The sequence below is a fragment of the Euprymna scolopes genome, chromosome 29 (genome assembly GCF_053919585.1).
Source record: "Euprymna scolopes isolate OS-2025 chromosome 29, ASM5391958v1, whole genome shotgun sequence".
NCBI lineage: Eukaryota > Metazoa > Mollusca > Cephalopoda > Sepiida > Sepiolidae > Euprymna > Euprymna scolopes.
Genome location: NC_136510.1, coordinates 64560679 through 64578154, shown reverse-complemented (window position 1 = coordinate 64578154; position 17476 = coordinate 64560679). Strand labels below are relative to the sequence as shown.

At 33.4% G+C, this 17476-nt stretch overlaps 1 protein-coding gene across 1 annotated transcript in view; it reads left to right on the top strand.

The window, feature by feature from the left end:
• LOC145252668 (tubulin-specific chaperone D-like) overlaps nucleotides 1-17476 on the top strand; it is a gene marked incomplete in the record, with an annotated part of 249915 nt that overhangs the window by 48714 nt on the left and 183725 nt on the right. The window contains 2 exon segments of the mRNA XM_080112451.1: nucleotides 8461-8599; nucleotides 13050-13145. Coding sequence (XP_079968577.1) covers nucleotides 8461-8599; nucleotides 13050-13145 — 235 coding nt within the window.

Genomic DNA, 17476 nt, shown 5'->3' with positions numbered 1-17476 from the left:
ATATTTAAATAGGATTACAGCCCCCCTACACGCATACAACTCCAAACACCCGGGCAACGCCAGGTACCCCGCTAGTCTATAATATAAATCTCACCTGTCTGTTTGTATGTATGTATGTATGTCTCGCAAAAACTTTTGACAGAGGCAACGGATTTTCACGAGATCGGTATCATTTTGAAGTCCAACCCTTTGGACGACAAATATCGAAAAATTGGGCGAAAACATTAATTCGTTCACCTTCAACTGAGTACTTTTCTACAGGGAGGGGTCGCTTTTTTCACCGATATTTTTGATTGTCTAGCCTTAATTTAAACCTACGCCACTTCCCCTTTGGCAATGGGCACAACAGCAACGTGTCATGTTATTTTTTTCACTTTCTTTTCCTCCTTTGTCGTACGGATTCGAGCCTGCCTGCCTGTCTACTACCACTTTTTAAAATTTTTTTGCTCAAACAGCACCCTTACATACACCTCCACTTTTTTTTCTACTTTCACATCACGGGTTTGAGATTGCCTACCTACTACAACTTTTTTTTTGCTCAACACACACTTATAAACACCTGAGCAACGCCGGGCACCCAGGCAGGTTTGAAATAAATGAAAAGCAAATAAATTAAAGTGTTTGCATGGATAAATGTTTGAATATCTGCTTTTTTTTTTTGTTTCTTTTAAATAAAAATTTAAATCCTTCTAAATATATAACTAAATGAAAAAAAGTTTTAAACATTCTAAAATATGAGAATAAAAGAAAAACTAAATAATTAAATGAAAAAAAGATGAGTAAAAGTTTTGGTTTTTTTAATTAAAGAATTGTACTAAAAACTTTTGTCAAACTTGTTTAATAAATATTACATTTCACTCTGCAATTTGTGATGCATGTTTCCAGAGAATTAATTCAGCTTTTTTTTTCTTTTTAAATAAAAATTAAAATAAGTTTTTTTCATAAGAATGAGTAAGAAAAAACAAACATCCGAAATGGGAAGCTAAAGTGGCCAAAAAGTGGGTGCTCACTCTAAGCTAATGTCTTAGTAAAATAGAGTTATCGCCCTCAGATCAGTGACGACATGTCCAACAGTGCCAGCAAAAGTTATAGCCATTGACTTGTGAGAAGTGGTTTTGTTTAGAGTTGCAGTTCTTTGTTTACAAAGCCATTTGTTGGAAGTGACGGCAGACAAATTTTAGGTTCAAATGGCCAATACTGTATATAATGTAGCTTTTTTTGTTTTTAAAGCAAATTTAAAATAGTTTTGGTATAAACAGTTTTATTTGTAATTTTAAACAATATAAACTTTTTTATTTTAAACAATTTAAATAAAATTTATTATTTTAAAGAATCTGAAGCTTTTTATATTTAATTTTAAACAATATAGATAGAACTCTTTATTATTTTAAACAATATAAACCTTTTTATTTTAAATTTTAAACAATAGAAATGTTTATTATTTTAAACAATGTAAATAGAACTTTTTATAATTTTAAACAATATAAACTTTTTATATTTTTACTTTTAAACAATACAAAAAGAACTTTTTATTATTTTAAACAATATGAACCTTGTTTTTATTAATTTTAAACATTATAAACAATTTTTTAAAATTGTTCACGAATGCTTTTGATTATACTGGGAAAGATTTTCCCCTTTTCCTTTCTTTTCCACATGAATTCCATAAGTTTCTCACTTTCCAACTTTTCTCTTTTTCTTTTTTTATTATGGGATCAGACAATAAACCTATGGCTTGTGTGTGTGTCGAGGGGTCAATTGGGTCAAGAAAGTTTTCTACATGCATAATTTCATCATGTTGATACTTTTCAAAATCGAAGTGATCCAGACCTTTACAGGCCACCAATCCATCTGATAAATTTTGTGACCATTGTTGGAACCACAAATTATCAGGAATAATGTGTCCTGATCCCTGCTGTGAACTCTGATAATATTACACAGGTTCAAGCCACGTTCGAAAGTACCAACATATCACATAATTTTTGCACGCGCTTGCACATACAACAATGGCCATAATTTGTTTGCATAATAACGTAATGGTGATTAGGGGAATTTGGTTCCTTTTATGTGATGTAAGGATCGAAAGTATTTTGCTACTCAATCTTCAATCTTGCCTGATTTTTTATTTGTAACACAAACCAATTTTTAAAAATTATTTTCAATTTTATTTATTTATATCCATTTTGTTTATGTTAGGAGTCCAGAAAAAAATGTATAAATCTATTAAAAAATAAATAAAATAAAAAGATGATGTTCCAGTAAATTGTCGATTAAAAAAAAAAAGGCTTTTATGACTTTGTTTTTATTTATTGACACATGAGCAAAACTTGTAAAGTGGAACCAGATGATTTGAGTTTTATATTATAATAGGTAGATAAATAGATACACTTGAACTTATTTAATGAAATTATATTTTTATATATATATATTATATGCATTGTACATACCCGGTGTTGCCAGGTAAAAAACATTGCCGGGCGGAAGGTTTAGTCACATACTATTTAAGCTACACCAAATATCCTAAGTTGTTATGATTTTCCTGAAAGTTGACCATATTTTGGATTTTTTGAAGCATAAAACATAGTCATCTTCATCGATGAAATTCAAACAGGGAAATAAAATATCATAGATTAAAGGGAAATAACTCATGGGTTAAACGAAAACTTCTGTTTCTAAACGCAGCTGATGTTGGTTATACTAATGATTAAAAATAAATGTAAATTAAATACAAATCAAATAAATCAACTTTATATAATATTTCTAAATTCAATATTTAAAACAATTCTATTACTTATTTCCATTTAAAATTTAGATCTACTTGTTTAAACAGATTTTCTTTAATGTAATATGCAAATGACAACCTCTTGAATGTTGATTCCTTTTTTAATAAATAGTATATATATAGAAATCATCCGTTTCAGTATTAAAATCTATTTGTGAAACAATGTAATTTTTATATATTTTAACCAAATAGTGAACAGACAGGAATAGAACTTTATTATAATATATATATATATATATATATATATATATATATAACAAGCTTATAGATATGAGAATGTGTGTATGTGTGAGTACACTTGTCATCCTATATACTTAGTGAATTTTTAATCTACAAACTTGAAATTTGGTATATAGGGTATTCAGACATGTGGAAAACTTTTAATCAGTTTCATCCTGAAAAAAAGGGCTGCTAAGTGGTCAAAAATTGCAAAATTACATGATGGTCATCTGTTGTTAGAAGACAAAATTTACTTTTGATCGATTTTATTAGACCTTCTCTTGTTTTAAGTCTTAAATAAAGGAGTAATCGTTCATAGATCAATGGCATTAAGTATGGCTGTTAATTGAAAGGTTTAATTAGTTTTATTGTTTTCCTTTTCATGTTAAACTTAGCATTCATATGATTTTTTTTTTACAAAGGAGTCATCACTTATGAAGGTCCACTCGAGGATAAGGGTTAATGAGAGTACAGTAGTCAATGGGAAAATGTCGTAGTAATCGTTAGTAGTGGAAATTTGGTAAATTGGATTATTTAAAGGTATCAAAAACTTGTCCATGTTGGACTTGAAGACGACCATATTGTAATCAGTTGGAAAGCAGGAAAACGGAACAGATTTCCACAGAAATGCAGTTCTAAGAAAGCTTTGTTCATGGAATCTACGTTTAGGTTTAGGCACAGATAAAGAATGGTGGAAATTATTGATAGTGATTTCAGCTAGACGAGTGTTTTTCGTGAAAGTTAGGCCAGGGGCGACCATAGAGTGGAACTCAGACAGGCTCGCAACGTCTCTTCTGTGGGACTAAGGCTGCAAGAAAGAGAAAAGGGCATCACTCACTGAGCTACAAAGTCTATTTAGAACTCTGTTATGGTAGGATAAGCTGCTTCTAGCAGCTCTTGCCCAGATGTGGCAACAGTACTCCATCCTTGGATGTACTTAGCTCTTATACTAGCAATACCACACCATTTTTTTTCTTTAGATCGAATAAACTCAAATCAAGCATTATTGAAAAAAGCATAAAAAACAAAGAAATAATATCTAGTTTTTTAAAATCGGCCCATTAGGACTGGAGTTAGAACCATCCAAAGTATAAAAAAATGTGTGGGTTACTGGATATTTTGCCTTAACTCAGTCCTATTCAAATGCATATAAGTTTGTGACTGAAAATTGTAGGAAATTTGCACAATTTACAGACTAACTCATCTTTAAAAAACTGTATCTTCAGATCTTAAAAATATTATGATGAAATTTTGAACATATCGTAATGCCATGAAGGTTCAGTTGGCATTATTTCTGACCATCTCACTTAGTAACTTATAAACTAATTAGCATACTAATTAGCATATTTCTATTTCATTTTAACAGCTTTAAGTAGAAACATCATAAAAACAGCCAAGAAAAATGGTAAGTAAGACTTTATCATCATAAGAAGTATTATTCTGGTGGACATTATCATTTGTCATTATAACATCCAAAATCCAAGATGGCAACCAGAAAATCTAAGACAGCAACCGAGAAATCCAAAATGCCACCATGACATGATTCAAACAAATTATTAACAAAATATGGCTTATAGCCTATCAAATTAAAGGAAATTTTGTACAGATCAGAATTATATTTTCAAGTACGTTAAACTAATTAGCATAATTAAGTTTCATTTTAATGGCTTTAAGTAGAAGCATCATAAAAAACAGTTTAAAAATGGGAGGTAAGATTTTATCATCATGTGCAATGTTATTCTGATGGACTTTATCATTTGTCATCATTACACCATGAAAAATCTAAGATGGCAACTAGGAAATCCAAGATGGCCACCACAACACGATTCAAAGAAATTAACAAAATATGGCTTGTAGCATATCAAATGAAAGGAAATTTTGTACAGATTACAATTATAATATTTTCAAGTTCATTAAACTAGTTAGGATAATTCAATTTCATATTTAACGGCTTCAATTATTGGGCGAGTTTCTACCACTATTTTGTATATTTTTTATTAAGTCATTGTCGAGACTTCTTTTTTTAAGTCATTGTCGAGACTGCCATTTTTTTCTTGTTCTCTTGTAACGCTCGACACTACTTGTTTTTTGAACAGAATAAACATTTACAATACCAAAAATTTATCAAGGTAGGTAGAAGAGTAACTTGCCTTTGGTAACATTTATTTGTTATATATATATTTTTTTTTCTTGGCCACTTTTTTATACCTCTGTGGATTGTAAAACAAACCCACAGATTTTTTTTGTGTATGCCATGATGCGCAAAACTTCTATGTTTTATATGCACTTGTCACTTTTTCTAACGACTCTAGCATAAAAAGTTTTTATCCAATTCTTTTCAAATTTTAGGACAAAATAAATTAATATATTCTCTATTAAATAGTGTTTGAACACAGTTTCTATCTTTACTTATCTTTGTATTACAAAGTGTTAACTTTGAGATGTTTTATTTGCGACTTGAAAACCAAGAAGAACAACAAAACAAAAACAATATTCATTGTGGTTATTCTTTTTCAAACAAATTATTTTTTTAAAATATTACTTTCCTTTTTATAATTAAAAACTTGTTTTCTAAATAATAACAAAAATAAAAAGAATAATTTATGTTCGTAAGTTGACAAACACGTGTTTACAGATTTTTTTATGCACCACAATGAACAAGACTTCTATGTTTATAATGTGCTTGTCACTATTTCTAACGACTCTAGCATAAAAAGTTTTTATCCAAATTTTAGGACAAGAAATTAATACATTACTATTACTATTAAATAGCGTTTGAACACAGTTTCTATCTTAACTTATTTTGTATTACAAAGCGTTAACTTTGACATATTCTAACTGTTGACTCGAAAGATGTACGTTTTGTGTTCAAATTCTGTAGAAAAGACAGTTCTTTTTCCTGATTAGCTAAAACAATTAGAAACGTCATCAACGGGTACAACTTTCGCTTCGAGTGTTTATGTGAACATACCCCGATCGCTTATTTGCAAAAAAATATTAAAATACTATTTTAAAGTAAATTTTATTGTGAATCCAGTTATATAAATTTTATTTTGATGGAGGTAGGAGAAATGTACTTATTACTGATTTAAAGACTATGAATGTCAAATTAAGTAGCAGTGTGTGCCTTGTCCAGCGCTGAATGTTATGGTACCTGGTATTGCTACTTATACAGGTAGAAAATTGCATCAGCAGTGAGATATCTACTGGAGCAGTAGAACGATCCCACCATTTTTCCAGCAGCCTTGGCAACGGATTTGATGTACATATTTCATTTCAGGTCCGGAGTAAAGGTCAGACCTAGAAGCTTGTCAAAACATGGAGCCTCCCCAAGATAAGAGCCATTCATTTCAATTGATGCCAGACGAAGATCAGAGTATTGATGATGGACAGATAGAAGCTTGGTTTTAGATGCATTAAAATCAAGCAGCCACTTCTTTCCCCATTGCACCACATGATCAAGATCAAAGGAAAGAAAATCAGATAGAATTTGGACATTTACGGCCTTTTGAAATGTTGTGATAGCTGGTAGTGTCATCAGCATAAATGTCTACGAATGGGCTTAGGATGTGATTTGGGAAATCATTGATGTAGATCAGGAAGAGAGTTGGGCCCAGGATGGACCCCTGAGGGATTCCAGTATTAATACTGTGAGTTTCTGATTTCTGCCCATTAACCACTACTCTTATGAACTTATCAGACAGAAATGATTCAATAATTGAACTGGAGATTTTGTGAAGTAGACCTTTATGCCATACCCTATCCAAGGCTTTTGATATGCCAAGAGCAATTGCCCTAGAAAGGAAGTCTCTGTTGAGAGATTTGCCAATCCTATGAGATATAACTGTTAGCACATCTGTTGTAGATCTAACAGAATGAAAACCATATAGCATGTCACTGAAGAGGTTATTTTTGCTGAGGTGGTTGACTAATTGTCTATTTAACATAAATTTCAGCAATTTACTCATGATGCACAGGAGACTGATTGGTCGGTATTGAGAGAGAGAGAGATGACTGCTCACCTGAATTTTTGAATACGGGACATACTGATGAGATTTTCCAGGTTGTTGAGAAGCAATTCTTATTAAGACAACGCTTAAACAGCTTTGTAAGGTTGAAACTTTTTGAGCACTATAATTGGAATGCCATTAGAGTCAGTTACTTTACTGGAATCAAGGTTTTTTAGCTAACATAATAACAATGAGAGTGAGGAGACTAAAAACAAGACAACCTCAACCTATATTAACTACTTTTTCAATGGTTTTGCATCTCCCTTGACTTGCTTCACAGTTTATTTTTTACCTAGAAGAGTTTTCTTAGCTTTTTAGGCTCTGGATAATTACAGAAATTTGACGTTGATGGATCAGATCCTGAAAGTGCTTCAGAGAATAATTGAACAGCAAATAAGTCTGATAAGAATAGATGAAATACAGTTTGGGTTTATGCCTGGGCAAAGTACCACTGGTGTTATATTTATCCTGAGATAATGCAAGAGAAGTACCTTAATAAGAAAAACCTGTATTGTGTTTTTGTTGATCTGGAGAAAGTATTTGAAAGTGCCAAGAGATGTTATCTTGTGTAAACTAGAGGTAAGTGAGTGGTTGTTGAATGTTGTTCAAGCGATGTACAGAAATGCTCAAAGTTGTGTTAGAATTAACACCAAATTTAGTGAAGGCTTTAATCTTTAAGTTGGAATACACCAGTGATTTGTACTGAGTACACAAGAAGTGCAGTAGAATTGCAGTTGAGAGATAACCAGTTTCTGAATAATGAGAACTTCGATGTAAAGAAAGTTTGGATGGCAAAGTTATTGAAGTTTTGTTACCTTGGTGATATGATTGGAACACGAGGAGGAGCAAGTGCTAATGTGATAGTAAAAGTTAGGAGTGGATGAAGTTCAAGGAACTTGTGACATTACTAACCAGCAGAACATTACCATTGTCAACCAATAAAAAAGAATCTATCAAGCATGTGTGAACCTGACCAATGAGAATCGAGAACATGTATGAAGAGATGATATGAGAATGATATGATGAATGTGTAATATGAGTCTTAAAGACATGTGTGCAGAACAGGAGAGTTTATTAGTTTAATCATATTGAAAGAATAAATGAGAGTATGTGGATTAGTAGATGCTGGTAATGAGGATGATTCGAAAGAAAAAGGGATAAAAGACCTGGCTAGAAATGTTAATTTAGAAGTTAAAGCAAATATCAGGAATATGATAATGGCTCTTCATGTGATTTTCTCACTTTCTGTTTTTCACATGTTTTATCACAACCGTCTGACATCCTCAGACAACCATTTGCATCATCTGTGCTTAAAAGCTTCTAACAATTATATTGAATTATCTAAACCATCTTTAGCAGAATTCTATAGAAGAATTCTTTATCATTTTGTTTACATGCTGCATAAACTTTTCCAAATTGTCTTTGTCATAGATTTGTTCTGTATTTCAGAAATATGTGTGCGTCTCTGAGAAAGCACAAGATGCTGCTGTTTTGTTGTTGGCAAAGTTTATGACTCGAGTTGATGTCAAAACGAAGTATCTACATTCTTACTTATCATGGGCCTATGAAAGACTCAACGCAATTGATGGTAACAAAATATTTTATTATTTGGATTAAGTATAATCTGAATTGTTTTCTTGTTCGTTTGTTTTAGATAAAAAAAAACAAAGGACTATGAACTACAAAATCCATGCATTAAATTAATATACAAAAATAATTGAACTAAAATATTTCATGCAGATCTTTTTTTTTTTGAGATTAATTGGAATTTTGTAGTTATTTACAGTCATTAACATAAGTTAATAAATAATCCATGTTACTAAAAAGATAACATAAATGAATGTAAAAATGAAATTTATTTTTTCATACAATTTTTTAAATTATGATTACTGTTCTAAAAGAAAATGTCATCATTCCACAACATTTTTCCACTTTGGAAATTTCACTTTCTCTGAAAGTTATACCATTTTCTTTTTGGATCTTTCCTCCAAATTAAACATTGTCTTTGACGTTTGCTCGAGAATTTCTGTTTTGACACTACTTGGGATTTTGGCACTTCAAACAAATCATAAATTACCTTCATAGTTTTTAGTTTTTTTATGATGATTTGGTTCCGATGTAGATCTGCTTAAAAACTGTTGTATTGATATATTTTTAGAACATTTTATCATTTATATAATGGATTAGTTTATCAAATAGCAATCTGATCTTTCTTCAAAAATTAAGTTTGGCTGGTGATATTTCTGAATTTGTATTCGAGTTTAAGTGAGAAACATACCTTCTTCTGTTGGTTGATCTTTACTGTCAGCTGCAAGATTTTCTGAGGAACAACAATTGATACTCTGGTTATTTTATGTAACTTTATTTTCTGATATACCCCTCATGCGTCTGCTCTCTAACTCAAACCTCTGACTCAATCTCTCTGCTGCTAACTGGTCTGATTCCAATTGCCTATGTGTATATATCAAACTGTGTTTAACCTCTATGTAACTACTTATTAATGCAACATAGCACAAAAAAGAATCATCTGATCTTTGTCACGTAATTCATCATCTATATATATAAAAGCGAAAATGTGTATGTATGCATGTGTGTTCGCTTTTTGTGTATGCCTACAAAAGGCTTTTTTCGCCGTGATTCTCGGTTGGCTCGCTCCTTCTTAAAATTTTTTATATGCTGTCTAAATAATAATATCTATGACTAAGGAACTCTGATCGCAGCTATCTTTAATTTACCCGACTTTTACAAGCTATTTTAGAGATATTTTTTGATCGCTGCATAGCGGGGAAAACAGAAACTGGCTTCCAGCGCAAAACTAGGTCAAACATCACGCGACTTAACTTTCTCACACCTATTAATTTCGCTTTATAAACGTCAACTTAAGAGACTTATCACTTCCTCTCCCATCATGGCCGAGATGGTTAGGTCGCAAGTTTTTTTTTTCCATTTCGTTTCCATCTTCGTGTCAAGGCTTTGGGGTTCAAGCCTACCTTCCTACTAAAACTTTTTTTCTTTTACACCTACAAACACTCGGCCAAATTTTTTTTTTTAAACAGGGTTATTTTGATCTACCCCCCCCCCCCACACACACCTCCAAACACCCAGGTGACGCTAGTTATTTATAAAAACAAAAATTCCTGTTTGTTTCTAAAATTCCATTTTACCAAGTAAAAATCTGAGTATATATTTTAGCTGACATTCCAGTTCCCGAATTCCAAACCTTACTGAAATGTCACGTTTTCACACTGACCATGAAAGTAAGGAAAATTGTAATGTTTTTATGTTTGTTTATAGTGTCAATTAGCAAGAGATCTCTAGTCTAATTACGAATAACTTTTTATGCTAAATGGAAATGGTTAATGAAATTTGATCATTGAACTGTTTATTGTATTGTTTATGAGCTGTAGAATCTTTACATTTGTAGGAAAGTTTTTTTTACATGGAAACTATTTTTCATCTTTTATTATATAAAGTGGTGTGTGTGTGTCTGTCCAACTAAAAGTAAAGCAAAAACTACATGAGATACATCTGCAAAGCTGATATTATTTGGTGTTACCTTGGAAAAATAATATCTAATTTTTGAAAAAAAAAAAGATTCATTTTGGGGGTGGGGTAAAGATTTAGAATGAATTTTTAATGTTTTTAGTAATTTGGAAAGAAATATGCTGAGAAATGCTAATTTCTTAATTATTTTTAAACATTTGTTAGGATTTTGGATTATTGTCCTTGTCACCATCATTTCTCTTCAGATTATTATGAGAGAGAGGGGAGAAGAGAAGCTCTAAATTGCATGGGAGCAGAGACTTCAGTGTGTTTTGTTATAGTGTATCCTAATTGAGATACTCAGCATTTTCCAAGAGCAGTGAAAGTAATAATGCAATATTACATTTGTTATGTGGTATATATTAATCCAAAAGTGCTCAGTGCCCTAGATAGAATGGGTGTGTTAAAACATGGTATTGCCCAAGAGTAAGAGCTCCATTGTGTTTTATTAAAGTATTGTATATTAAACAATGAGCACATTTCCTGGGAACAATAATAGTAATGATAGCCTATTACATTTGTAGATGGTATGTACAGCATTGTCCTTCAACATGTTTCATTATAGTGTTGTATGCTAAACAGGAAACTCTGTGTTGCCTTGGAGCAACAAAAGTAATAATGCAGTATTACATTTAGTAATTGGTTTATAGAATACATTAAAAAATGTGTTTCATTACATCATTCAGAGGAAGATAGAGTAAATAAAAAACTTGCCATTGCCTGGGAATAAATAATAAACAAGTATGAGGTGCCTTCAATAAGTTTCCAGACTTTTTTCGTATGCATACTTTTCTTAATAGTACACACATGAAACTCTAGTCCCCCTTTGAAGTAATCTCCTCTGGCTGCAATGCACTTGTTGTACCGTTCCAACAACTTATGGAAGGCCCCATGGAAGTCCTCTTGTATGAGCGTATCAGTGACCCTCATCACAGCCTCTTTCATCTCCTTGTCTCATAATGACAGCTTCTAAAGTTTTCCTTGAGTTTAGGGAATAACCAAAAGTTACAGGGTCTGGACTGCACAATCTGAATTGATGAGTTCAACCATCTCCCTACTGTCATGACAACGTCCTTCTTTCTGATCTTTTCTGAGCACACTTGGGACAAACTTTGTGCAAATCTTCTGCATCTTCAGTTCCTCACGAATAATTATGTGTACAGTTCCCACACTGACATCAAACTGTACACTTATTGTCTCTATAGACATACAACAGTCCTTATTCATGAAATTCTTTATTTGGTCAATCAGCTGTGGTGTTCTGACTTCCTTACTCCTCCCACACCTCTCGTCATCTCTTACAGAGTCTCTGTTTTCCTTGAATCTCTTATGCCACTTAAAATCTGCAAGATAGTCCACAAGCAATCTGAAGTATTTCATATGTTTCTGTGGCATTTTTTTCCAAGTTTAAAACAGAATTTTATTGCATATTGTTCTTCTAATGTGTCCTCACATCCAGATTGCATTTTTGAAATTCAACAGTTGTGACAATCAGGCTTAGTAGAGTGTATTCCAATTCCTGCTGTAGCTGTTCATTTGAATCTGAAATCATAAAAATTGGTAAGTCATCTCATAGGATATATAGCAATAGTATACTGAATTTTCAAGAGTGTGACAATAATTTTAAATGCATGTACAAAAAAGTCTGGAAACTTAGTGAAGGTACCTGGTATCTTTTTCATTATAATAGAACCCCAGAATATGGCATTAATCCGTTCTGAGGTTGGGATTATAAGGTAAAATTGCTGTATGGTGGGGCCTAAGCAAAATTTTATACAGTACATATTAAAAATTAATAACAAAATACAGTACAGTATATAATACACATGTATATAGTCAAATAACATAAAAAACACTGTTAGGAAGAGCAAATACCATAACCAGGGTCCGGAAAAACATTATATTCCACATCGTAACCTAAAAAAAAACATATCTTGGGGTTCTACTGTATAGTATGAAGATGGGGAAGATATTTGGCACTGCCTTGAAATACATTAAAATATTTGTTTCATTATAGCATTGAGGAAGATTATAAACTTAGCACTGATTGTACATTGAAAAATGTGTTTTACTAGAGGGTTGAGATGGAGAAACATAGGAAAATTGGTGTTGCCTTGGAGATATAACTTTAAAACTTAAAGCTCAGTTGAATTTTTTTATATTTTCATAATCATTTTTAAGAGTAAGGAATTGGCAAAATAGAGGGGTAAGAGGATTGGGGGAGGGAGGAAAGAGTAGGGAGAGCAAGATATAGATTCGTAGAGAGAGATTCATTTCAAAAGAATGATGTTACGCACACTTTTTAACCTATTTTGTTGTGTATGGTCCCAGGCTATGTTGGGTAGTTCTGATATTTTTATGTAAATATGAAATGAATAAACTTTGTGCAAAATGTGAGTCAAGGTGTAAATGTTTTTCTCATAATAAAAGAGAAGTCTAGTATTAAAAACAGTTAATATTTTTGATTGAAATCTTTTTGGCATATTTTTATTCAGGTACTGATCAATTTTCCCAAACTGCTGCTGTGGGAATAGTCCGAAGTTTGGGTTTAATGCTAAAATATGGCAAGAGAGATGATCTACTTGTGCCAGGTATACAGACTTTATTTCACCTTTTCATGGTTTCATTGATTTTATAAACGTCTTGCAAAGTTAATAATCCTGTTCATGTATATTTTGAAAATCTCATTTTATTCTGAAGACACTTAAAATGTTTTTCTAGTAAATGTATTCTTCCATATTTTATTTATGTTAAAAAAATTAAACTTTGTAATTAATGGAGATGATTTGGTATCTCAAATATTGAATTTTTTCTTTAAATAAAACCTATACAAAAATTTAAAAAACAAAAGAAAAAAAAGAGTAATTGTTATTTCACCTGACGAAGGTCAGAGGAATAGTTAGCCAAATCGTTGTGAAACAACAACTAAGAAAGATGAGGATAATAATTTGCAATAAATAAAATTAATAAATACTCATCTCAATGATGAATTCTAATTAAATAATATACATACCATTCGGTTCAGACCAGACCATGGAAGATCAGATAATGAATAAACGTGGATTTAGAAGACTAAAAAACCCAATCTTGATCGCCTTTCAGGGCCCATGGAGCAGTGGATACAGACATTGAATCTCTACGGTTCCAGGTGAGCATTGTCTGAAGATAGCAGTTTCAATCCTACCCAAAGCCAGCCAGAGGCTTACTTGGCCAAATCGTGGTGAGATGACAACAACTAGAACCTAGACCTAGAACCCCATCCTCCAACGTAGACCCCTACTACCAGGTCTCTTTCTCCAACATCAGGGGTCTACGTTCCAACCTTCCAGAGGTTGAAACACAATTACGGGAGATGAAACCGGACATATTCTTTCTAAGTGAAACTGGCATAGGACCAACCACTTCTCTAGACGAATTCATAATTAAAGGATACTTTAACTTAACATCTAAATCTGACCCCCAAGATCGCCATGGGCATGGAATATGTGCCTACATCAAAGATGGCTTTCCATGTGGTTGGGATATCTCCAGAGAAGACCCTAATTTACCTTATATGTGCTTCTGGGTTGCACTAGCTTACACCACTGCATTTATATTTGCCCTCTATCGCCCCCACAACAGTGGGTTACTATCTTTAAGAGCATATCTGAGAAAATTGACCACATCTTGTCTACTCATCCTTCGCCTAACATTCACATTTGCGGTGACTTCAATGTCCATAATGTGGAATGGCTGACCCACTCAAATAAAACCGATGACGAGGGAAGGTTTTGTCATGATTTTGCCATTGCCTATGACCTCACTCAGATTGTTCACGAACCCACCCATGTGCCTTATGCTACCGGTCAATACACAAGCCTTCTAGACCTTTTCCTCACAACTTTCCCTGAGCTGTGTTCATGTTCTGTTCTATCACCTCTGGGATCCTCTGACCACTCTGTTGTAGCAGTTAAGATAAAAATGAAATGTAATAAGTCTTCAGACGTACCTCTCCACCGTACTGTATAGCGATACCCTATGGCTGACTGGGATAGCTTCCGTACATTCATATCTGACCTACCTCTGCATTCCATGTTTAAAAAGGATGTGTCCTCTATAGTATCAGACCTGACCGAATGGTTAATTGTAGGCATAGACCGATTCATACCATCAAAAAAATTCCAACAAAAACCTAACAGCCAGCCATGGTTCTCCCCTGAATGTGCTGCTGCCATTGCGCACAGAAATCACTTTTTTCATAGCTACCAACGTAATAAATGTACTGAGACAAAAGCTGCTTTCAGGACTGCTAGCAACCACTGTAAAAGAGTAATAAAAAATGCAAGAGAGCTATATGCTCAATCTGTTAAATCCGAAGTAGCTGAGCAACGGCTTGGTTTCCACCAGTTCTGGCAAATAGCAAACAGGATCCTGAACAGAAGTGTGCGTTCTATCCCAACTATCATCAATGGACCTGAGGTCATCTCATCAGTATCGGACAAGGCCAGACTATTTGCCAAGAACTTTGCAGCTAATTCTACCCTATGCGACAAAGGCCATCAACTCCCTGTATTTCCTCCTATAACAGACAACACGATATGCAACATACAAATATCTGTGCGTAAGATCACCAAGCTAATCAAGAACTTTGATTCCAGTAAAGCAACTGGCTCTGACGGCATTCCAATTATAGTGTTGAAAAAGCTCCAACCAGAACTTGCCCCCATACTTACAAAACTGTTTAAGTGTTGCCTTAAGGAGAAGTGGTTTCCAACACCCTGGAAAACCTCATCAGTATGCCCTGTATTTAAGAATTCAGATGAAAAATCATCTTCCTCTCAGTACAGACCAATAAGTCTCCTGTGTGCCATAAGTAAGTTGTTGGAATCCATATTAAATAAAGAAGTAGTCAACCACCTCAACAGAAACAACCTTCTTAGTGACATGCAATATGGTTTCCGCTCTGCAAGATCTACAGCAGATGTACTAACGATTATATCACATAGGATTAGTGAATCTCTTTACAAAGGTTTCCTTTCCAGGGCAATTGCTATTGACATATCGAAGGCCTTCGATAAGGTATGGCATAAAGGCCTACTTCACAAGATTTCCAGCTATGGTATTACTGGAAATGTTTTCTCAATCATTAAATCATTTCTCTCTGATAGGTTCATAAGAGTAGTGGTTGATGGGCAGAAATCAGAGGCCCACAGTATTAATGCTGGAATCCCCCAGGGGTCCATTCTGGGTCCAACTCTCTTCCTGATCTACATCAATGATCTCCCAAAACACATACTTAAATCATTCGTTGACATCTATGTTGATGACACGACCATCTATGGCAACACATCAAAGGCTGTAAATGACAAAGTTCTCTCTAATTCTCTCTCTTCTGATCTTGAGCGCGTGGTACAATGGGGGAAGAAGTGGCTGGTCACTTTTAATGCATCCAAAACCAAGCTTCTATCTTTACATCATCAACAATCTGATCCCCATCTGGCATCAATTGAAATGGATGGCTCTCATCTTGGGGAGGCTCCATGTTTTGACAAGCTTCTGGGTTTGACCTTTACTCCTGATCTGAAATGGAACACGTACATCAAATCTGTTGCCAGGAATGCTGGGAAAATGGTGGGATCCTTCTACCGCTCCATAAGATATCTCACTACTGATGCAATTCTCTATCTGTATAAAAGCCACGTACGTCCAAAGATGGAGTACTGCTGCCACATCTGGGCAGGAGCTGCTAAAAACAGCCTATCCTGCTTTGACAGAGTACAAAATAGACATCGTGGTTTAGTGGGAGATGCCCTTTTCTCTTCCCTGCAGCCTCTCTCCCACAGAAGAGACGTTGTGAGCCTGTCTTTGTTTTATCGTTATTTCCATGGCAAATGCTCGTCTGAGCTCCAATCCCTCGTCCTCCCTCGCCAATCTTTCACGAGAAACACCCGTCTGGCTGAAACTACTGTCAATAATTTTCCCCACACTTTATCTGTGCCTAAATCCAAATGTAGATTCCATGAGCAGAGCTTCTTTCTCAAAAGTGCACGACTGTGGAACTCTCTTCCGTTCGCCTGTTTCCCACCTGACTACAACTTGGATGTCTTCAAGTCCAACATAAACAAATTCCTGACAAACCGCCCCTTTAAGTAAGACACTCTATCAAATCTCCAATACTAATGATTACTACAATACTATCTCATTGATTACTGCACACGCAATAATCCTTATCCCTGAGTGGCCTCCGGGCCTTGATAAGTGGTGACCCTCATGTAAAAAAAAAAAAAAGAAAAAAAAAGAAAACTATGGAAGGCAGTAATTGCTGAGGATGCAGTTAGAAGATTCGGAATTACTATCCCGTCACAGTTACCACCTGACGAAGGCCAGAGGAATAGTTGGCCAAAACATCATGAAACAATAACTAAGAATGATGAGAATAATAGTCTGCAATAAATTAATAGGATAATTGTATTTAATAATTTTAAAAAAGATAAATGCTTTTAATGATTTAAATAGTATAATTGTATTGAAAAATATTTAATAGGATAATTGTATAGATTGATTTCAAAAAAAGGTAATTGCATTAAATGATTTTAAAAAGAATAATTAAAAAAAATTGTATAGTGTAATTTGAACAAAATAGACAATTGTATTGAATACTTTTAATAGGACAATTGTATTGAATACTTTTAATAGGACAATTGTATTGAATACTTTTAATAGGACAATTGTATTGAATACTTTTAATAAGACAATTGTATTGAATACTTTTAATAAGACAATTGTATTGAATACTTTTAATAGGACAATTGTATTGAATACTTTTAATAGGACAATTGTATAGAATGATTTTAAAAAGGATAATTTTATAAAATGATTTTAATAGGACAATTGTATAGCATGATTTTAATAGGACAATTGTATAGCATGATTTTAATAGGAC